This window comes from Schistocerca nitens, chromosome 1 (assembly GCF_023898315.1).
Source record: "Schistocerca nitens isolate TAMUIC-IGC-003100 chromosome 1, iqSchNite1.1, whole genome shotgun sequence".
Classification (NCBI taxonomy): Eukaryota; Metazoa; Arthropoda; class Insecta; order Orthoptera; family Acrididae; genus Schistocerca; species Schistocerca nitens.
Window position 1 is genome coordinate 542,079,577 of NC_064614.1, and position 24,877 is coordinate 542,104,453.

The 24,877-nt window shown below is 38.1% G+C and overlaps 1 protein-coding gene across 3 annotated transcripts in view; it reads right to left on the reverse strand.

Annotated features, from left to right (window-relative positions):
- LOC126254070 (germinal-center associated nuclear protein) overlaps positions 1-24,877 on the reverse strand; it is a 301,140-nt gene that overhangs the window by 263,238 nt on the left and 13,025 nt on the right. For all 3 annotated transcript variants that reach the window (XM_049955281.1, XM_049955282.1, XM_049955280.1), the window contains exons 2-5: positions 24,581-24,769; positions 19,280-19,590; positions 3,718-3,926; positions 3,426-3,568 (exon numbers count right to left, since the gene is read on the reverse strand). In XM_049955281.1, the coding sequence (XP_049811238.1) occupies positions 3,426-3,568; positions 3,718-3,926; positions 19,280-19,590; positions 24,581-24,754 (837 nt within the window). In that variant the 5' untranslated portion in view covers positions 24,755-24,769. The remainder of the gene's footprint in view (positions 1-3,425; positions 3,569-3,717; positions 3,927-19,279; positions 19,591-24,580; positions 24,770-24,877) is intronic.

Consider the following 24,877-nt stretch of genomic DNA (forward strand, 5'->3'; position numbering starts at 1 on the left):
AATTCATGGAAGATGAGCAGCTGGATGTGAGGCTTTTGAAAAGGACCAAATTTTATGTAGGCTTAAGGTTGTTAGTGGATAGGTTACAAATAGTGAGTTACGCTTGCCTGTGTTTTGTGAGATGTTAGGCAGACATTTCAGGGAATGTGGCAAATGTAAGAGATCATCAAGGTAGGGTCTGATCCTATGGTGAGAACGGGGAAGAAGCTGTCTGGGAATAGCATATGTCTTGAATAGTGGTATTCCAATAAGAGAGTAAGGAAATTGTAAACTGGGTAGATTTTTAAGGTGGTATTTGGAATGTTCTTTTAGCTGTTGGAGAGGTATGACTTGCAATATGAGAAATGATTTGTACGAAATTGGGATGTATAATAGGAGTCTTTTGCATAGGAAGCAGAGCTAATTCAGATCTACCCATGAGATTAAAATCTGTTTCTGTATCACTAGGCGGATTAAGGATGCACAGAATCAAACAACTTGCAGGTCTTTGTGGAGCGAAGCGTGGCCTCAAGAAATAGAAATTTTTATAGTTAAGCCATTGCGGGGAGGGGGAGTGGGAGTCTCATAGGTATATGGAACAGGGGTCAGGTAGGAGTGGGATGTAAATTCAGGAATGGAAAAATAACGATAATGATGTCAGTGAATGATCACTACAACTGAACAATGACGAAGACTGGAGATAAATCTGGGAATCAGAGCTGGAGGTAAAAACTTCAAATTTATGCATGAAAAATACATGAAATGGATTTATAAAACAGTGAGCCTGTGAAAAAGTATCTGAGGTGTTGATAACAAAAAATGAAAATGGAAACTGTGTGTGTGTGTGTGTGTGTGTGTGTGTACTGAAGCAATTGCAGCTTCATATAATGATATCCCATTGTTAATACAAAAGTCTTTGTTGTGATAAAGTCAATAAATGTACTAGTATGTAGTACTTTCTCATCTTTCCAGCTTTCAGGTCTTGAAAGCCCACATCTAGCTGTTTTCGTTGTCTGTTTAGCTTTCATTTATTATATAAATAACTACAATTAACTGTATATGCCTAAATGACCTGAAAAGTGAAAAAAAAAACCACTCAGGTGTCCAGTGTGGTCACCAACGGATTTTATGCTAACAGATAATGTGTTAACTCATCCCCAACTGCAAGCTTTGGAATGGTCACAAGAAACCACTAATCTACTAATCATTAATGAGGGTTGATATTTTACTAAAGTGCTTGCATATATAAGTACAGGTGCGGCAGTCAAACCTGCATTTATTATTAGTGTGCGGAAGAGCTGGAAGTAGTTGTGGCGGGGGGGTGGGGGGGAGTAACCAAGGTCACCACTGCATTCCCTGACACAAAGCATTTCTATAGCCGTGGAGCAGTGGGCTAAGCAACAACAGTCGCTTGCAATGAAAGCGTTCTACCAAAGCAGTAGCTATGTAGCTGCTCAGCATCATTACTGAGCGCATTTTCAAATTAATCGTAATAGGCTGGTACCTTCCGTTAACTCAATAAAAACTTGGGTCAAAAACTTTGAAACCGTCAGTGAAACAACAAGGAAAAGAGGTGGCAGAGCAAAGGCAGTGCGTACTCCCGAGAATGTGGAACACGTAAGAATTGCTGTGGGAAGAAGACCCCGGAGATCAGCAAGTAGATAGAGTGTTGCACTTGGAATTTCTGACACGACTGTCTGAAGGATTTTGAGGTTAGACTTACATCACCAACAATACAAAATCCAAGTGGTTAATGCTTTGAATAATACCGACTTCGTGGTCCAACAGCATTTCTGTGAAAGTCTTTTGCAAATGATTGAAGAAAACGAGGAGCTTATTCACAACCTTTGGATGAGTGACGAGGCAAATTTTCATCTCACTGGGTAAGTGAACAAACAGAACTTTAGATACTGGAGTGATCAGAATACTCACCAACTCCATGAAAAACCCCTGCACTCAACAAAGATAACAGTCTGGTCTGCAATGTCCTCATAGGGAATAATAGGCCCTAATTTTTTTGAGAACAAAAGAGGGCAATCTGTTATCATGAATACTTAGTGCTATTCAACAATGTTAAGGACATTCTTAATACCTCAGCTTTGTCAATATGCAGTGAATGATGAAACATTATTTCAACAAGATGGAGCAACAAGTCACACAGCCCGCATGAACATTAATGTTCTCAATGAAGTTTTCCCTAATTGGGTGATTACCAAGAAGGAAGTCATTGCTTGCCCCCCCCTGTTCACCCGACCTAACAGCTTGTGATTTTTTTCTTATGGGGTTACCTTAAGAGCAAAGTGTATGGAAAGACCTTGTAACATTGATGATCTCAAAGCAAGAATCTGGCTGGAAATTGAGAGAATTCCTCAGGATATGCTCCGTCATGATATGGACAGCTCTGTAAATCATCTACGAGAATGCCATGATCAAGAAGGACACCATCTTGCTGATGTTATTTTCAAACAATGAAAAAAATGTGTTGATGTTTCTTAAATGCTTTTTAACGTAGAATAAGATTGTATGAATAAAATTTTGATATCTGCATTCGTGTTTATTTTACACTCATTTAAAAAATGCACGTTTGACTGGCACACACTGTATTTGATAATGTATGCTATGGTTGGAACCAGAACAGCTGTTTTGTGGGACAATGAGTATGAAAAAAAAGTCCAAATTCAAAAATCATCATAATATTGTCAGACGTGATGCACCACTTGGATATCCTGAACTTAAAACTCATCCATGCCAAATCTTCAATGTCACTCCCAGTATCTCTTTGCGCACTCTTTCATCCCTACATTTCAGTGGCATTGTTTTAATATTTCTCTGCAAATTCTGAAACTGCTCTTCATTTTTCTTCCATTCTCACACATTTGTGTATTTTCCTTGTCACCTTTCAGATGCTTTTTTAGTATGATATCTTTTGTGTCTCATCTTCACAAATGCCATTTCATATACCAACAAAAAAATATCTCTGAGGAAAACAATGTGAACTTCGAGCTTTTCTTCTGCCACTGTCATGTGCAGACTGCCAAAACTCAACAACTGTGGTAGTATATCTATTATTATCACAATTATTGCACATTATATTTTATTAGTGATGGTGCATCACCATGTCGTGACAAAAATTTGGGTTCCTGGTTTATGTAATTCATATGGGATAAAATGCATCTTTGGATGGATGTTACATACCATCTACCTGTTCACAAATGACTTATGTTTCACAAATTAAAAGTTGCCAATTTATGAGTTTTGGGTAAAATCTGTCATGTTTTGAAACAAAATTTATCAGTAAAGAATAAAATCAAAGTAAATAAATATTCAAGTTAAGTGTTGAGGGACCCCACGTATGCATGCATGCAAACACCATCATAAATACACACACAATATGCATGCAGCCTGATAGTTTTTTTTTTTTTTTCTTTTATGATAACAAAATTTACCTGTTTCGAAGATTTTGAATCCATTTCATAGCAGAATACTTGGTGCTTTGCTTCTCTGTGATACCGTTCCTTTTCAGGACACATATCTGGACATGTTCCAACATTTTTTTCTGCGAAAGCTAAGCTTGCTGCTTTCACATTTTCTGTAACATGGGATATCAGACAAACTTTAGGATATCAAATTTGGAGACTTTTCTTGTTTCTGACAACACCCACTTCAGCAGAAAAAGTTTACAAATTGAACTGCAAAATATTATGTTTCAGACAATGAAAATTATTTGAGAATACTTACTTGTTCGCATCAACTTATCACGTGCTTCCAATACATTATATCGCTCTTCAGAAGTAACTGCTGGTTTTCTCAAAAATGAATACAAATCCTCAATCTTGTTTAGTGATCCTATTCCAGATTCAGGCACTTCCACAGGTTTCTGCGGAGTCTCTTTAAAAACTGGCACTGGAGGCAATGCCTTTAGAGTACGGGAAGGTCTTTGAATAGGTCTGCAAATAGCCCATTAATATGTCGTTTAGCAATATTATTCGAATACCCACATTCACATTATGCATGCTACAATTCAGAAAATAGTAGGTGGCAATACATAAAATGCTTGAAAACGAAGAGATCTGGATTCCAAAACTTGCCAAATTGTGTCACGACCTTCTTAAGCAGAATGAAATGCATAGGTTGCTACTCACAACATAGAGAAGGCACTGACTGGCAGACAGGCACATTGAAAAAAGTTTGCTATACATTATTCAGCTATCAGACTAAGTCCTTCACCACATATCAATAAAAAAAACACACTTTCATACGTGCATAGCTCACACTAGAGATTTGCAGCTGGGATTTATGCTCACCAGAACTGCTTGGCGCATGTAGTTCCAGAAAAGCCGACAAATGTCAATGTAGTCACTTAGGTTGTGGGAAGCAATGATATTCAACTTCCTTCACACTTTTTCGAGCATTCCATTTTCAGATGATAGGACTGTCCACCCTAGACGGCAAGCACAGTGGAAGCATAGTCTTGCACCTTGAACTCACATTCTGCACACACATACACCGTACAGGTGTATTGGCTGGATAGATGGGGTATGTAGGGCTAAAGTGGGAGAAGGGAAGGGGACAGAGGCAGTGGAGGACAGGGACTACCTACAATTGTAGCCCAGGGATTATGGAAACAAAGGATATGTTGGATGGATAGTTCCCATCTGTACAATTCAGAAAATCTGGTATTGTTGGGAAGAATCAAGATGGCATAGACTATGAAGCAGTCATTGTTTGAAGCACATCATGTCAGGTGGCATGCTCAGTGACTGGATGGTTCAGTTGTCTCTAGGCCACAGTTTGGCAGTGGCTTTTCATGTGGGGAGACAACTTGTCAGTGTTCTTGTCCATACACAACGTCACACTCTGGTTGCAGCTAAGTTGGCACACTACACATCTCCTTCCACAGGAGGCCTAGCTTTGATGGGTAGGAGATCCATTAATAGGGCTGGAGTAGGTAGCAGAGTGAGGATGAACAAGGTCTGTTCAAAAAATTCTGCAACTTTGTCCACAAAATTTTTCTACACTTACCTTTTCTTATTGTGTAAGGTATCCTTCAAAATACTCTCCTCCACAATTTATACACTGCTCCCAATGCCATTTCCATTTCCAGAAGCAGTCTTAGTATCCCTCTTGCTGGATTGCGAGAAGTGCCGTCTGCGAATTTTCTTTTACCTTGCCCTATCATTGCAAATCTTCATCCTTTCAACAGGGTTTTCAACTTTGGAAATAAAAAAAAAAAAAGTCCGCAGGCCCAGTTCTGGAGAAAACGGAGGATGAAGCAGCACAGTGATTTCTTTTTTTGTGTAATAGTCACGCACCAACATGGAGGAATGTGCAGGTGCATTGTCACGATGCAAGTGCCATAACTTGTCTCGACACATTTCAGGTCTTTTCCTTCTCACATTTTCTCACAGGCATCGTAAAATGTTCTGATAGTACCATCAGTTAACAGTTTGTCCCTGTGGCATGAATTCATCATGGACTAATCCTTCAAAGTCAAAGAAAACACAGCTTTGACATTTGACTTGACCTCACAAGATTTTTTCGGTCTTAGAGAATCTTTCCTGACCAATCGTGAAGGTCTCAACGTTGTAATCATAGACCCACGTCTCATCTCCAGATATGATTCTCTTAAGGAACATCTAATTTTCGTTTGCACCATCCAAAAGCTCTTCACAGACGGCGAGGCGAAGGTCTTTCTGGTCTTGACTCATGAGCCATGGTACAAAGTTGGCAGCAACACGATGCATTACGAGATGCTGTGTCAGGATTTCAGGACATAATACAACTGAAATGTTACATTCTTCTGCAATCTCAGTCATTAGCATCGTCAGTAGACACTGGAGAGCACCCTGAACAAGGATCTTTTTTAACTTTTGTCTTACCGTTTTTAAATCATGTGAACCATTTATAACACTGAGTACGAATTAAATACTCATCACTGTAAGCTTCCTGCATCATCTGGTGTGTCACCATAAAGGTTTTCTTGAGTTTCACATAAAATTTAATGCAGACATGTTGCTCTCACAACCCTGCAACCTCAAAATTCATAAACTGTGTGATACAATGTTCTACTCAATACAGCATTGAACAATAACAAACACACATACAACGAGACTTCTGGTTGTTACACATTAAACACTGGTGTGTGCAGGCATGCCAACAGCATTTAGCTCCAACGCGCCATTGGCACAAAACTGCGAATGTTCTGGAAATTTTTTGAACAGATCTTGTACGGGACAGGTCTTGCATTTTGGTCTATTTCAAAGATATAACCCATGGGGCAAGGGGTTGTGAGCAGAGATTAAATAGGGATAGACAAAGATATTGCACATGTTGGACAGGCAGTGTAATATCACTGTGGGAGCATTGGGGTGGGACATTTCTCATTTCAAGTAATGATGACAGGTAGTCAAAAACCCTGGTGAAGAACATGATTCAGTTGGCCCAGTCTTGAGTGGTAATTATGCAAAGGGCAAGGTGCTCCTTTGCTGTCGATTGCTGGACTGGTGACTGGGGAGACAAGGCACATGAGATCTGTTTCTAGATAAAATGGGGAGGGTAATTTCAGTCTGTGAATGCCTTGGCATATCTGCAGAGCAACTACTGATTACTGCTCGTCACTACAGATGCACCAATCAGGGTGGTTAGACTGTATGGAAGGGAAATTCTTAGTGTGAAATGGGTGTCAGAATTCTTTATGACAGAACGATGTTTCCTAAACTTCACAGATGAGAACTCTCCCTTGAATATATATTTTATTCCTGTAACCCCTATGGCCTTAAGTTATATAACAATCTAAACTACACCACACAGCAATTATATTTGATTCCTCAGGAAACTGTTGCATTACCCTCTCTAAAACAGTGACATTATGGAAAGAACTACGATGTCTTCAACAGGTAAAATGCTCTCCACATCTACTAATAGTTAAGATAGCTGCAGAAAATCAAAAATGATCTACATTCTGCCAATATGTCTCACTTACATCCAAAAAGTTTCAGTATGCATATACTCTGAGCAGATTGTAATATTCATTCAGGTTCTTGTAGCTTGAAATCTCATTTTTTAATAGTTTTTGCTCTGTAACTTAAGTCTTACTATTTGACCATATGGTGCAGTGGAGAACATTTCCAGTCATGAGGAAACCGAGAGTGATTGGATAAGTGCATCAAGTTGTGTAGCACCAACATTGCAATACAGAATGATTTAAACGTATTATTATGTTGTTATGGCCTTCAGTTCGGAAGACTGGTATGATACAACACTTCATACTAGCCTACTCTGAGCAAGTCCCTTCTTTATTGCATAACTAATACAACCTACATCCACTTGAACCTACATACTTTAGTCAAGTCTTGGTCTCCATCCACAAATTTTACCCCTCACACTTCCTTACATTATCAAACTGACAATTCTTTTATGCTTGATTCCTTTAGTCAATCTGTGCCACTGTTTTTCTTCTCCGATTCGATTCAGTACTTCTTCATTAGTTACCTGATTTGCCCATCAAATTTTCAGCATTACTCTGCAGAAATACATTTCAAAAGCTTCTACTATTTTCTCGTCTGAGCTGTTTAGCATGTACTATTCACTCCTGTACAAAACTACACACTGTACAAACACATTTATAAAAGATTTTTTGAGCCTTGAACTTATATCCGATATTAAAACATTTCTATTTTCTGAAATGCTTTTGCTGCTATTGTCAGTCTGTTTTTATATACAGTCTACTTTGGCCATCATCAGTTATTTTGCAGCCTAAATAGCAAAACTCATTTACTACTTTTAGTGTCTTGTTTCCTAATGCCGTCATATCAGCATCGCCTGATTTAACTCTACTACATTCCATTACTCTTGTTTCAATTTTGTTCATGTTTGTCATTTACCATATTTTCAAGACAATATCTATTCTGTTCAACTTATCTTCCAAGACCTTTGCATCTCTTGCAGTATTGTGTGATCACTGGCAAACCTCAAAGTTCTTATATGTTCTTCATGAACTTCAAACTTGAATTCTCTTTCCAAACGTCTTCTGGGTTTCCTCTACTGTTTGCTCACTGTACAGATTAAATAACACTGAAGTTAGGCTACAACCCTGTCTTACCCCCTTCTCAACTACTGCTCCTCTTTGATGTCCTTCAACTCTTAGATTAGATTAGATTAGATTTACTTTCATTCCAATTGATCCGTAGTGAGGAGGTCCTCCAGGATGTGGAACATGTCAGAAAAACAACAATACATGACAAATATTTACAATTAAAACAAATAAGCTAATGTACCATTCCACAGGTCCCAAGTGGAATGATCGTCATTTTTTAATGAACACTAAGAGTAATTTTACAAATACTAATGCACTGAATTTAAAATAAAAAAGTTTTTTATTTATTTATAAGGTAATACAACTACTGTAATACTTATTTACAATGAACACATTACTGCACTGAAATGGTGCAGAAGTTAGATTATACTAACACACACACACACAAATTTTCAATGAACACATTACTGCACTGAAATTGTGCAGAAGTTATGTTGTACTTATATACAAATCAGTTGGTTTTACTAAGAAATTCATCAATGGAGTAGAAGGAGTTGGCCACCAATAAATCCTTTAGGCTTCTCTTAAACTGAATTTCATTGGTTGTTAAGATTTTTATGGCTGCTGGCAAGTTATTGAAAATGTGTGTTCCTGAATAATGCACACCTTTTTGTACAAGACTAAGTGACTTTAAATCCTTGTGAAGATTATTCTTATTTCTAGTATTGATTCCATGAATTGAGCTGTTGGTTTGAAAAAGTGATATATTTTTAATGACAAATTTCATTAAGGAATAAATATATTGGGAAGCAGTAGTTAGTATCCCTAGTTCCCTAAACAGGCTTCTGCAGGATGTTCTTGAGTTCACACCACATATAACTCTCACTGCACGTTTTTGTGCCCGGAAAACTTTAGCTTGGCTTGATGAATTACCCCAAAAAATAATCCCATATGACATTATGGAATGAAAGTAAGCATAGTATGCCAGCTTTTTCATTTTTATATCCCCTATGTCTGACAAAATTCGCATTGCAAACAGAGATTTGTTAAGACGCTTCAGCAGTTCTGTGGTGTGCTCCTCCCAGTTGAATTTATTATCAAGCTGTAATCCCAAGAATTTAACACTGTCCACTTCTTCTATCTTCTTGTCATCGTATGTTAGACATATACTCTTGGGACACCCCTTACAAGTTCTGAACTGCATGTAGTGTGTTTTTTCAAAGTTTAGTGACAAAGAATTGGCTAGGAACCAGTGATTAATGTCCACAAATATTTTATTGGCTGATCTTTCTAAGACTACATTTGACTTGCTATTTACTGCAATGTATGTATCATCGGCAAACAAAACAAACTTGGCATCTGGTAATGTTACTGATGAAAGGTCATTGATATACACAAGAAAAAGTAAGGGCCCCAAAATGGAACCTTGTGGGACCCCACATGTAATTAGTTCCCAGTTGGATGAGGCCTGATAGCTTGATACATGTCTCTTTCCTAATAACACCCTTTGTTTCCTGCCAGAGATATAAGATTTGAACCATTTTGCAGCATTTCCTGTTATACTATAATATTCTAGTTTACTTAAAAGGATATTGTGATTTACACAGTCAAATGCCTTTGACAGATCACAAAATATACCAGTTGCCTGCAATTTTTTGTCTAATGAATTAAGCACATTTTCACTGTAAGTGTAGATAGCCTTCTCAATATCAGAACCTTTTAGAAATCCAAACTGTGACTTTGACAGTATGTTATTTGAGATAAGATGGTTATAAAGACGACTGTACATTACTTTTTCGAAAATTTTTGAGAATGCTGGCAACAGTGAAATTGGACGGAAATTTGATGCTATTTCTTTATCTCCCTTCTTAAACAGTGGCTTAACTTCAGCATATTTCAGCCATTCAGGAAATATTCCACTAATAAACGACTGGTTACACAGATAGCTTAATATGTTACTTAGCTCAGAATCACATTCTTTAATTAACTTTGTTGATATTTCATCATACCCACTAGATGTTTTTGATTTTAAAGATTTTATGATGGACATTATTTCTGTTGGGGTAGTGAGGGTCAAATTCATATTAAGGAAGTTACTTGAAATGTCTGGTCTAAGGTAATCCATAGCAGCATCTACCGAACCTGACAACCCCATCTTGTCAGTAACAGTTATAAAATGTTTGTTAAAAAGTTCTGCAACACTATACACATCTGTCACCAATGTATCATTTACTCTTAATGCTATTTGTTCCTCTTCATGCCTGGTTCTACCGGTCTCCTCCTTCACTATATCCCATATTGTCTTTATTTTGTTATCTGATATGACTATCTTTTCCTTGTAATATATTTGCTTTGACATCCGTATTACAGTCTTTAATATTTTGCAGTATTTCTTATAATGTGCTATAGCATCAACATTGGAAATGTTTCGGAGTGACAGATACAGTTTTCTTTTTGTTTTACAAGATACCCCTATTCCTCGAGTAATCCATGGCTTCTTTGTAGACTTTGCTCTAACCTTGGTAAGTTTTGGGGGAAAGCAGTGTTCGAATAAGGTAAGCACTTTATTAGCAAAAATGTTATATTTTTCATTCATGCCATGAACGCTGTAAACATCAGTCCAGTGAATGTCTCTGAGGAGTGTCCTAAAATAATCAATTTTTGGCTTACTGATTACCCTTTTGAGCTCAGATTTAACAGATTTTATATCCTGTTCAGTATTAACATTTAACAGAAGGAACTGCATGTCATGGTCTGAGAGGCCATTGACTATTGGTTTTGTAATATAATTTTGTTCATTGGACTTTTCTATAAAGATATTATCAATGGCTGTTTGTGAGCAAGTGGCTATCCTAGTGGGGAACTTTACTGTGGGAATTAAGTTGAATGATAGTGTTACTAACTCAAACAAGTTCTTATTGGGAGAGTCTTTAAGGAAATCTACATTGAAATCACCAGCAACCACTATTTCTTTGTTTTTGGTTGTTAAATGGGCCAGTACAGCTTCAAGGTGGTTGACAAACAGATTAAAGTTACCTGCAGGTGCTCGATATACACTTAATATTATGAAGGATTTTTTGTGAAATTCTATTTCTGTTGCACATGCTTCCATATGCTGTTCTAGGCAAAATTTATGAATGTCTATGTTCTTAAATTTATGACAGTTCCTGATGAATGTGGCAACTCCTCCTTTCTCCATTTCTGATCTACAAAAGTGAGATGCTAACCTAAACCCTGTAACACTTAAAAGTTCTATACCAGTGGTCACATGATGTTCAGAGAGGCAGATTATGTCAGCTGGGTTTGAAGACTCTAATTCATCTATGCAGATAGTTAATTCATTAATTTTATTTCTCAGTCCTCGAATATTTTGATGCAATAAAGATAGCTGACATTTCTCATTGACTGAGTTAAGATTGGGTGGAGTTAAAATATCTGCTGACAGTTGAAAATTCTTAACCAATGGCTGTTTATGCTGATGTAATAAGCTGGAATTATGTTTTTTGATTTCTTTCTCAAACTGAAGATTTGTCTCAGTTCTAACCTCTCTTAAAATTTGCTTTCTTTCTGTCCTCCCTACCCTAAAAAAGGGTCTTTTCTGAATCCTATAACCACTGGTATTTTACCACTCATGATAGTGCCTCCCCCCTTTAACTTTCCTGCTATTTCCCCAGCCAATTTACCCTTCCCCTTCCTGTTGAGGTGAAGGCCATGCCTAGTATAATCCCACCTACTGAGAGAATCAACAGGAACCACACCAATGTGTGACCCCGCACCCGACATGAGCAGCCGTTCCAGCTCCAAATTAACTCTCTTGACAGAAGAGTTCAAATGAGGTCGGTCATGGCGCCCAAGAACAGATACAAACTCAACACTAGTATGCTTCGATGCTGACGCAATCTTCGCCAGGTCACACTCTATACTGTACCCAGGATCTCTGTCAATACTGTTACCTGCCCCACCCACTATAACCACGGTGTCTTCCTTAGTGAAATCTTTGCAAAGTGATCCTAAATCCTCTGTCACCTGCTCCAGACCAGCACTAGGTTTAAAAAAATTGGTGACCTGGTATTCTGATCCTAGTTCATCCTGCAAAAGTTGGCCAACACCTCTTCCATGGGAACTACCTAACAACAACACTTTCTTTCTCTTTACTGATTTCCCTACATTCTTACTTTTCAATTTGCTGCTGAAAGTTTGTTGTGCCCTGTCTACACCTGCAACTGCTTGAGGCTCACCAGCTTCTAACTGAAGCAACAGGTCAAATCTATTTTCCACATTCACCATAAAGCTGTCAGACAAAGTTCTAGGCCTGTTCCTCCTGTTGCCTGTTGCCACTTCCCACCTCTCTTTACCCTTCTCCCTCCTTAACCTGTCAAGATCTCCCCTGGCCTTGTCTAACTCAGCCTGAAGGGCGGCAATTTTCCCCTCCTGTTCTAGTATCTTCCTATCTCTACTACAAATCCTACAAAACCACTGATGAGTCTCATTTACTTCCCCTATTCCCACGCCACTACAGTCACCCACATGGAAAAAACTACAGCACCCATCACACCAAAGCCCCGACCTAACAATTCTACGGCAAGTCAAGCACTTTTCACTCATGATAAACGTAATAGTTTATTAAGAATAAGTCAGTTAAATTACAGATAAACACGAAAATATGGTTACACAAATTTGGCCTATACGCAACTGTTTACGCAACTGTAAATAAATATTTTCACAATTTCAAAGATTGTATTCAAATCAACACAGTCAAAAGCTTACTCTGAGAATATAAATGCCAAAAATGTAGGTTTGCCTTTCTTCAACCTATCTTCTACGACAATTCGAAGAGTCAATATTGCCTCACAACTTCCTACATTTTTCTGAAACCCAAATTGATATTCCCCAAGATCTGCTTCTACCAGCATTTATATTCTTCTGTAGATAATTTGTGTTAGTGCTTTGCAACCACGAATCATCAAAATGATAGTTTGGCATCAATACCAGTCAATATGTATCTTCTTTAGAACGGGGGATATTGTATTTTTCTTGAAGTCTGAGTGTACATTGCATGCCACATATGTCATGTCTACCAGGGGGCATAATTCTGTCATAGAGTACACTCTCAAGGATCTCATTAATTCTGAGGGCACGCCATCTTCTCCTAAGGCATTGTTTCAACTCAAGTCAGCGCTTCATTGAATTCTTCTAGCAGTATCATATTTCCAATCTCATCTTTGTCTACCTCCTGTTCTCTTTCTATAATATTATCTACAAGTTTGTTCTCCTTGTATAAATTCTTATATTCTTTTTGCCTTTCAGCCTTCCCTTCTTTGCCTAGCACATAGGGCCAGCTGAGCTTTTAATATTCAAACAGCTGCTTCTCTTTTCTCCCAAGTCCTCTTTCATTGTTCTGTTCAGCTAGTCACACATGCTGCAATAGCCTTGCATTCTTGTCAACCTATTCCTGCTTAGTCATTTTGCACTTCCTGTCAATCTTATTTTTTTAGATCCTATATTCCCTTTTGTCTGCTTCACTTGCTGAAATTTCACATTTTCTCCTTTCATCAATTAGATTCAATATCTCATGCATTATCCAAGGTTTTCTACTGGGTCTTTTCTTTCTGCCTAATTGATCTTGTTTTGCGTTCATTGTTTCACCTCTCAAAGCTACCAGTTTGTCTTGTATAGTATTCCTTTCCCCTGTTAAGGTCAACCATCACCTCAGGCTACTTTTTAAACTGTTTCAGTTTACATTTTGGTGCTCGACTCGTTGTGGGTCGCATCGTCATTGTTGCTTGTCTCATTTGCCTACATATCCATACATCTGGTCGCAGAAAGGGAGGTGAAGAAGCCAAAGGTACGTCAAAGCCCCACTTGCTTGCCACCATCATGAAGCACTTGGCAGCTGAGGTGGTCAGGTTGGCCAGTGCCACTGACTGCAACAACAAGAGGAAGGAACTGTGCTACCACTGCCAGAAGCTTGGCCACATTGCCATATTGCAAAGAAAATGTGGCATGTATGAAGTGCACTCAAGCACTGAGGGCCACCAAAGAAGAGATGCCTGTCCCAACCATCTCCCATCCGACCGGTCTGATGGCAGAGGCAGACAGCACCACACAGATGGATGCTTCCCTGGCCACTGCAGAGAGGAAGGAGGCCACAGAGATCACCCCAGAAGAGAAACACCTGCTCCAGCTGCCCCCTATGCAGAAGGGCCAGTGGCCACACAGCAAGCTACTCTCAACATATTGCACTTCCAGGCAACAGCAGCTATCAGTTGCTCCCAGTGACACCTGCACCACAGTGCCTCTTCCAAGAGGCAGGTGCCACAATCACTAGGCACCCCAATGTAGACCTCGACTCCAATCGCTGCAACCACATAGGGGACAGAGGGGCAAAGAGTGGAAACAGTTATGCAGTGGTGCTACCAAATGCTAAAGGAGCTAAAGTTGCACAGATTTGTTATCCAATGCACAAAAAAGCAATCCACAGTCACCCAAGATGCTGTCACCCTTATCAGGAAGATAGGAAGAGGAAGATGTAGAGCCCCTCTCCCCATAAATATACCAAGCAGCCACTCAGAAAATCATCTGGTATGAAGAAGGAGCGGCGGAAGTATGCTGGGTGTTGGTACTACCCTTCCAGATCCTCCACTTCAGAACTACTAACTGCTAGCTTGTTTTGTTCATTTTCTTGATTTTACAATCAACTGCAGCCAACCCATTAAGAAAGGCAACAAGAAAATCCAACCTTCACAACAGGAATAGCACTCCGGTGCTTAGCCTGTGCCGTCTCAGACCTAGGTAAGGCCTGCCATTCCGATGACAAGTGACTCTTTCAGTTTGTCCAGATTCTATCTCATTATGCAATTTCTTCGGTTCATTTCTGCAGTTCATGAACAATAAATTAGGGTCAGATCTCACATTTGCCCAAAATGTCTTGCAGTTCAAAGCCTGGTTTTGAAATCTATGTCTTACCACTGTGCACAATCTATTTGAAACCTTCTGATGTCTCCAACCTTCCTTCACTGTTTTTAAATCAAATATCAGCAATAATTAAATTGTGCTACATTTCAAATTCTACTAGGTGGCTTTCCCTTTCACTGTTCTCCATCGGTCCATGTCGTCCTACCACATTTTCTCCTCAATCCTGTTCCTGCCATTTAATTTCAGTCACCGCCCCCCCCCCCCCCCAACAGTATTAAGTTCTTGCTCCCTTAATTATCTGAGTAATTTCTTTTATCTCATTATACTTCTTCCTGTTGCTTCTTGAAATGCTCCAGTTGAAGATAAGCGATCTGTAATTGTTGACATTTACTGGATACAGAAGAAATCCCTTATTGGTCAGGATTACAATTTATTATTTTTATTGATTACAAATTTCAGTTTAAGTTGTTGCCATTTTCAGAACACAGGATACCATCTTTTCCATTGCGTACAATCACTAACTGATAGGACACATCATTATAAATTTTATGTAAGATGCATAGTTCCATCTTATCGTAAATCTCAATGAGACATTAAAGTAAACTCACCCAAGACTAAAAGATCATCACATCCACTGTGTAATAATACCATATCTGATAATCTTCAAGTGTGCACAGTGAGGTCACAGTTAAACCATTACGTTACTCTAGAGAGATAGCACCAGAAATCAATACATAGTTTTCACTACTCGGTTATATGAGGTCGTTGTACCCACTGTGGAAGTATTGTATTACATGGAAGCCACATGCACAGTGTGAACACCACGGTTAACAGAATGAGTTATCCATGTTACGTAGCATTAGTAAACAACAAGAAAATTGCCCAAATCATAGCAACTTCGGAGTGAGTCTATGTAATACAATACTTGCACCGGGGATTTGACAACCTCATATAACTGAGTGAGAATTACACATTGTCTGCTGGTGCTATGTCATTAAAATAATGTAATGTTTCAATTGTGATCTCACTCTGCATATGTGGTGATTAACTGATATAAAGTTGTTATTCGGTGGATGCAGCAATCTCTTACTCTTGGATGATTTTACATTAATGTTTCATCAAGCTATACATTAAGACTGTGATATGCAGCTTAAACAAAATTTATGTTGATGTGTCCTACCGCGTAGTGATTGCACACGGGGGAAAAACTGTTCTCCTGTGATCTGAAGGTGGCTAACAACATTAGCTGGAAACAGTATCAACAAAAATAGTAAGTTGTGATTTTGACTAATAAAAAGATTTTTTTCTGAATCCAATAACTGTAAACATTTCTTTAGTCTTCTTATAATTTGTGGGGCTAGTACATCTATAAACTTGTACTACTGTGATGGGAGTTGGTGTCATGTGTGTTTTGGCTACAATAATGCATTCACAATGCTCTTCATAACAGTTTACCTGCATTTTTCTTTTCTTAGTCACTTTAAGATACTCCTGCATTACCACTATTTGATTCTGAATTGATAATCCTGTATTGGCCTGATCAGAAGCCCTGTTCTTTTTGCCAGCACACTTCACCAATTCCCACTATATACAACTTCATCCTACCATGATATAATTTTGTAACTTATAATCAACTACTGAAGTAAAGTCAATCATGACAATTAGCAACAAATTCTATGACCTAATCTAAATTTAAAATGAGTAAAAAGTACAAAGCACAACTAAAACAAACAGAAAGATATATACGTTCAGTAAATTAGATTAAAAAACTAGTAGTGTCATGTCCCAATGAGGAATCTGAAACTTTCAGCACAGGTCAGGAACACACAGACGAATTAAGACTCAAGTTTAAGAGAATAGTAGACCATACACTGGATAGATATGTACCCACTAGAACAGTTCATAATGGGAAGAAACCTTCTTGGTATACAGTCACTGTAAATAAACTTCTAAAGAAACTGAGGTTACAGCACAATGGGTGTACAACCAAGTGTAGGGCTATAGATAGAGAGCTGCAGAATGAAACATGTTTGGCTGTCAAGAGAGCAATGCATGATGCCTTAAGTGACTACCATAGCAGAATACAATGAAACTACATTTCACAAAATCCAAAGAAATTCTGGTCATGCATAAAGGCTGTTAGTGGCACCACAATTAGTGTCCAATCCCTAGCGAACAAGACAGGAACTGAAAGTGAGGGTAGCAAAGCAAAAGCTGAAATGCTCAACTTCATTTTCCAATGTTCCTTTACAAATGAAAACCCAGGAGAATTGCCCCAATTTAACCCTTGTACCACTGAAAAGATCACTGAAATAAGTATTATTGTCAGTGGTGTTGAGAAACAGCTGAAATTCATAACACTGAACAAAGCTCCAGGACCCGATGGAATCCCTGACAGATTCTATATTGAATTTTCAGCTGAGTTAGTCCCTCTTCTAATTATAATCTACTGTTGATCCCTCAAACAAAAAACTGTGCCCACTTCTTGGAAAAAGGCACAGGTTACACTCATCTACAAGACGGGTAGTGGAAGTGATCCACAAAATTACCATCCAATATTCTTGGCATCGGTTTGTTGTACAAACTTAGAACATATTCTGAGCTCAAACACAATGACGTATCATGAAAAGAATGACCTCCTCAATGCCAACCAGCATGGTTTTTAAAAACATTAATCACATGAAACCCAACTTGTACTTTTCTCACATCACATACTGAAAGCTTTGGATCATGGCAGCCAGGTAGATGCTGTGTGTCTTGATTTCTGAAAAGCATTTGACTCAGTACCACACCTATTCTTATTGTCAAAAGTACAATCATTAGGGTATCATGTGAAATTTGTGACTGGATTGAGGTCTTTTTAGCAGGTAGGACACAGCATGTTATCTTGAATGGAGAGGCATTGTCAGATGCAGAAGTAACTTCGGGTGCGCCACAGGGAAGTGTGTTGGGACCCTTGCTGTTCACATTGTAGTTTAATGAGATTTCAGACAATTTTAATATTAAAATAAGACTTTTTGCAGAGGATGGAGTTATCTATAATGACGAACTATCTGAGAGAAGCTGCATAAATGTTCAGTCAGATCTTGATAAGATTTCAACATAGTGCAGAGATTGGCAACGTGCTCTAAATGTTCAGAAATGTAGAATTGTGCATTTCTCAAAATGAAAAAACATAGTATCCTATAATATCAGTTAGTCACTGTTGGAATCAGCCAACTCGTACAAATACCTGGGTGTAACTCTTTGTAGGGTTATGAAATTGAATGATCACATACGCTCAGTTGTTCCCAAGAATATGTATTAACACAAAGTTAGAAGAACTGTCTTTAAATGATTATTCCAGTGATATACTACAACCTCCTACATATCACTCACACAGCATCATGAGGATAAGATTAGAATAATTACTGCATGCACAGATGCATTCAAACAATCAGTCTTCCTGCATTCCATACGTGAATGGGAAAGGAAGAAACCCTAATAACTGGTGCAATGGGACACACCCTCTGCCATGCACCTCATGGTGGTTTGCAGAGTATAGATGTAGATGTTATAATTCTTTTTTGTTTCCTCACATCTCTTAATTGGTGGAGACAGAAGTGTCTTTAAATAGATTTTAAACAGATCCCAATAGGCATTTTTTTTCAGCCATTCACAGTACCGACATTGCAAAACCAGTCTGGCTAATATTCCAAGGCCCATTCAGTCAATCATCCATATTGTTGACCCTCCAAATATGGAAAATCTGCTGTCCTTTCATGAACCACATGTTTGTTTGGTCTTCCTACAGATACCCCACTGGTGCAGCTGCTGTGTCTGTGTCGAAGAGGCACACAAGATACCACACCTTGGCAAGGACCAAGGTTCATCGAGGGAGAGATATTGTTGGGGGGAAAAAAAAAAAAAAAATATATTTGTTCGTGTACAAATAAAAAAAGAAACTGGTTTTTGCTCTTTTACTGGAGTTACAAAAATTCTCATGAAGCTGAAATTTCAGATGAGAACAGTTGTACTATGTTAAGGACACTGTGAATTTTGTAAGTGCCCTGCCCTGCTAATAGTGGCTATCAGAGGAATATCTACAGGTTATAAGGCTAAAATACAATTAGCGTTTCATACAAGGGTGTAGCTGTAAAAAACTTTATGAATCCAAATTTTTATATTAGGAAATAATTTTTAAATCAAATATAACATTGGTTTTATTATGAAAGCAAAATAAACCAGTCGTTTGAAGTATTTTAGTCATTATTTATTTCAATAATTGACAAACAAAGAATTCACACACTATGAAATCTAGAACCACCTTTTTTAAGAATTGCCAAGATACAGGAAACAGAGTTTTCTTACCTCATTTCATCGATACCACTCATAGCTAATAATTCAGCTTCAACTTCTGGTGACATCTTTTTCTTGGGCTTTGGTTTCAATGACTTCCTCCTAATTTCTGAAGATCCCTCTCCCCCACCAAGTTCACTGGTCTTTGTACCCCGATTTGAAGATAATTTAGTTGGGAGTCTTGATTTTTTGCGTTCTTTTATCCTCGCTTCTGGTGAACCAGTTCCAAACGCTGTACTGCGCGATTTAACATGACTCCAAAATACGTGGAGCTTCTTACCTTCAAATATTTTTCCATTTTCATAAGCATTCTTGGCACTTTCCTGTAAACAGACATTATTAGGTTTAAAAGAGATTAATTAATTGATTAATTGCTTACGAGCTTGCACTTCTTTTTTTTTTTTTTTTTTTTTTAATAGAAGTAAGACAAAGTTATGTGAAACTCACCATTTAACATATTACATTGTTTTGCAGTTCACACAACAGTAAATATAATCAATTAAGACAGTCACTTTCAGAATATCAATAAACATTTTCTTTCTGAAGCTATCTAATTATAAATGAATCATCCACATCTCTTTCCCTGCACACACAATATGGTATTACTTGGTGTTGTATAGCAAATATTTTTGGTTTACCCCACAAAATTTAAGACTGTTTCACCAGTTACCAGTTCAGGAACTGAGAGGATCTCTCTCTCTCTCTCTCTCTCTCTCTCTCTCTCTCTCTCTCTCTCTCTCTCTCTCTCTCCCCCCCCCCCCTCTCTCTCTCTCACACACACACAAAACCAAAGATCAAACAGGTACATATTTTCATATACACCTGAAATTCAAGAGCTGCTGTCACCTCAGTAACCAAAAAACACTCCATTAAAATGTAGAATGCAACAACTCACTTACTGTAAGTTCCAAAAATAAACCAGTCCAACTGAGGAGGATAGCGCCAGGCCTTACAGGATGCTTAAACATAACAGAGATTCTGTCTTACATTTGAGAAAGAGGAAGGAGTGGTAGATAGTTTAAGGATATAAAGTTTCCATTTTTATAGCTGCAGCCATCTATTTTCCAACTGTACATTATCTTCCTCTACAACACACAGATCAGGCAATTCACCCCCTGCATGAGAACATATACAACAGCAAGCAATGTATTTGCAATTGCTGACATGAACAACCATTAGCTGCATAATGGAATGACAATGAAAATTTGTTCCAGACCATGACTTGAACCCGGATTTCCCACTATCATGAGTAGTCGCCTTACCTTTACACTATCCAAGCACCATGTAGGAGAGACATGTATTTGAAAGTCACTTGCCTTGTGTCAGCAGATAAAAACAATATTGCAGTGCCTGTGTTATTCAGAATTTTGATCCAATGTTCCTTCGGACATGCATACATGGAGAGGGAAACGAGATGGAAACAGTGTGGGAGGGGGATAGAAGGAGGAGGTGGGGAGAATGTGTGTTGAAGCAAGTATGCTAAGGTGAAGGAAGTATATTAACATTGGGTCTCCAGCCAGGGCAATATGCTGCATGCATTTATGAAAAATACTGGTGGATTAGAAGCTTTTGTATGACTTTCACTTGGCAGAAGAACACTTTAAGCTTTATGCATGTACATGGCCATGGAAATTCATTTTATTGGACATCAAGGACTGACAAGTGCTGGATTCCAGAACAGCACATTATTACAGTTATTGCAGCTTCATAAGTGAAAACGTCTAGCTGGCATGTTAGCTTTCCTTCTGATTAATCAACAGCAAATTAATGGAGAAAGAAAAAAAAAAAAAAAAGAAAAAAAAAAAACAGTCAAGTAGCTTGGAGTACACACAAGCTTCAGATCCTAAAAGAAACCTCTTCTAGCTTTGACTTGGTACACTTAAAGCAATGTAACATCAGGCTTGAGGCCCTAAGGAAACAAAACCTTATCAGCCCTGGGATCCTGTAGTAAAGAAACCCACCCAAGGCTGCTGCTGTTAAGCTTAGAGCATGGCCCCCATGGTGACAGGGTTGATTGTTTTCTCACTATAAAAGAAATCAGCTGCAGTTCAGCAACCGTGGACCATAGCACAAATTTATACAATTTTTCATCAGTATTCTTATGTACCACATAAATTGCAAACTATGCAAATGCACAATATGCTATACTTCAGATCGGAATTAAGCAAACATATTAATAGAATCACAAAATAAAGACACATTCAAAATTCTCTTTAACAAGAATCCTTTTCCAAAAGATTGTAAGGCAACCTGCAATGAACTTCACTAAAATTTAGAGATGCAACAATGGTGTAAAACTTGCAAGCGGTTCAGAGAATGTATGTTGCGGCTGTTCTGCAACAATTTTGCTACAATGATCTCCGGTTCCCTGGTATGGCTGGAATATGTCTGAATGAAACATGACAACTGACAAACATGTTTTTGTTCTTTTTACAGTTCTTCTGACTTGAGCCCACTTCCAATTCATCAGGATTTTTTATATTACTTTCCCAGAGAGCATTAAATATCTGTAAAACACAATTAAAAAGGTCAGATTTAATTTGAGTATCAGCATAAGTATTTTCACTGAACCTTAACTTTTATTATTTTTTAGGACTTTATATGTTCGAACTGAAAAACCAAATCTAGTTTTTTAGGTGGTTTATGACATAGCCTTTCTAATGAAAATAAATGTTGTAAAGAGTTGGCAGATAACACTTTTTTGAAAAGTGGGCTGAAAATACCCATTTTTTGTGCTCTTACAAAAATTGTCAACTTCACCCTCAATTTGTACACTACTGGAAAGCTGTAGCAGAATGAAATTTTATCTTGAAGACTTGGGGTTCATCAGTCATCACATGCAAAGTTTCAGGTTTATCACGCACTTACTTCTGATGAGGGTCATTTCAAAAATTTTGCACACTGTTATATAGAACTGAAGAAAATAATTAATCTCCATTTTTGCTTGTGGCAGTTCCCCAACATTTTGGCAACTTGTATATTTCAGATAGGACATCTTCATTGTTGAGCTGTCTGATTACTCAAGTCACATCACTTGAAGCTTCATCAGTTGTATCAAAATGTTTTTCAGGGAGTTGTTCATTCAATTTAGGAATCAAATCAAAGTCCGGTGGGTTCATATCAGGGCTGTATGGTGGGTGGGGAAGTATTTCCCATCCATATTTGTTGAGCATTTCTCTCACTGGTAGGACAATATGAGGCCTTGTATTTGGTGCAAAATGAGGACAGAATCTGCATGCATGTCAGGCCTTCTTTGACAAATTTCTGGGTACAAAACATTTTGCAGAAACAGCCTGTAGTATGCACCTGTTACAGATGTCCCTTGGGGCACTCTATTAGTAGCTACGACTCCATTCACATCATACACAAAGATCATCATCAGTTTCACCTTTGATTGTTACTGGCAGAATTTTTTTGGGTGTGGAGAATTGAAAATTTTCCATTATGATGACTGAGTCTTCAGTTCTGGCTCAAAATCTCGTATATCTGTTTGACAACATCGAAGCAATTCTTTTGCGATTCTTCTGTGACCTGCTTCCTGCTCTTCACTCAGATCATGTGGAACTCATCTGGCATCAACTTATCTAATCTTTAACTTTCCAGTTATAATTTCGTAAACTGAAGTGACAGACATTCTGGCATAATATGCAACTTCCCCACATTATTTTCATCAATACTCTCTCAAAATGTCATTAACAATAACCTGAGAGATGTATCTGTTGCAGCTGATGGCATTCCACTTCTTGAGGTGGCTTCAGCACTTGCTCAGTCTTCACGGAAGTGATCAGACTGCCGCGATACTGTTCTGCGTTCCACTACACTATTCCCACACACCTCTTTCAAAGTGTTGTAAATTTTCAATGGGTTCTTTCCAGGTACGGATTCGATTTTGATGTAGGAATGCTGGTCATTGTGTGTAATCTGACCTGACACTGCTTCTGCTTCCATTTTAAAACTGAATTACTCATGATACAGCCACATGAACCAGCAAACACATATACAACCGTCACACCTAATGTCTTGCTCGCACCTGACAAGAATGTGATCTCACCATCACAACAGTGGTGCATGCACAACATGCAGGACTTTTGAAATGACCACTGTATAAAAAGTAAACTTAACAGCACCTTTTTTTTGTTGAATTTGCCTGAAATCATCTATTTGAAAATCGTTCATACAATTTTCTTTCACTATTTCACTTAAGAGAGCACAAAAAGCCTAGGTTTGTTTCTTTCACAAAAATACTGCTGAAGATATTACATCTCAATGTTGCCAAAAGAGTACACTGTTGGGAGCAACGTTTTGGGTCAAATAAATGACTATATCTCCACAAATACTGAACTCGTGATTGTTAAAGTTTAACACTTTTATTGGGAACATGTGCAAACATTCACACAAAATTTCATCAAAGTACATGATGGTCACGCAGGAACCTCCAAACCAGCTGGCATGAAATTTCTTAACAATTCCTTGACATTTATCCCTCATCAACTGAAAGTATGTGAGGTTCTCTGCAGATGGCTAGCATACAGACCCAACATCCTGCCCCTAATTGTGGCACAGCAACTGTCACCACAACACACTGTCTCCTTAGCTAGGCTCAACAGTGTGGGCAGCATTGCATGTGTGTAACATGAGCCACTTATTTCTGGAAATTGTTGCAATGTTCAAATACAGTATACAGTTTGCCTGACTGCACTTTTGAGCACTGTGGTGTCTGGCAGCTATATCTACATCAAGAACTGGTCAGTAGAGCATAGAACAGTGTGTGTGGGAGCCTGAAAGCATAACAGGAGCTCAATGATGGGTATAAACCTTGAGTCAGTGCCAAAGTGCATGCTCCTCAAGCTGGAGAACCAATGACAGCTTCAAGTCCATAGTGTATTCTTCTGATTTATCACACAGTCAATTTGGTGTCATCAGCTTATCCTGCCCTCGGTTGACATTACATTTTTTTTATTTTTATTTCATTTCATTTTAATTTTAAGTTTTATTTTTTTATAAAGAAAGTAAGACAGGAACTCAAGTGCAAAAATGACTTCAGATGCTTACGTAAGTACAGTAGTTCAGGATCACTGCAGGTACAAAAACTGCAGGCTGTCATTTGGTAAGAAGTATATCTATAAATGGCTAGTACTCAACTTTTTTATATATTTCTGAAGTTATTGATTAATTAGAGACCGACTTCCACTTCATCATTTAAGTACAACTATAGCCACACATTGTAATTTCTGCACTATTGCCAAAAAAAAACTTATATATATATATAGACACACACACACACACACACATAACTAATGTAAGATAACTCACATGACTTGTAAAATGAATAACACAGCTGTTATTCTTGGTGCTGAGAATTACTTGGCGAACACTGCCAAATTGAGAGAAATGATTTTTTAACAAATTTTTATCCATCAGTTCATTTGGTAAACGAAGAATGCATAATGCAGTCAATAACTCAGTTTTTTCCATTATTTCTTGCATGTTGAACAGTTATACCTGAAAACAAATTTGAGTATATTATTGCACATGAAAAACTGTGTGTTTCTACCGCTATAATATGAAATTATTTACAAATATACATAAGCCAAAATTTATTGCCGTACG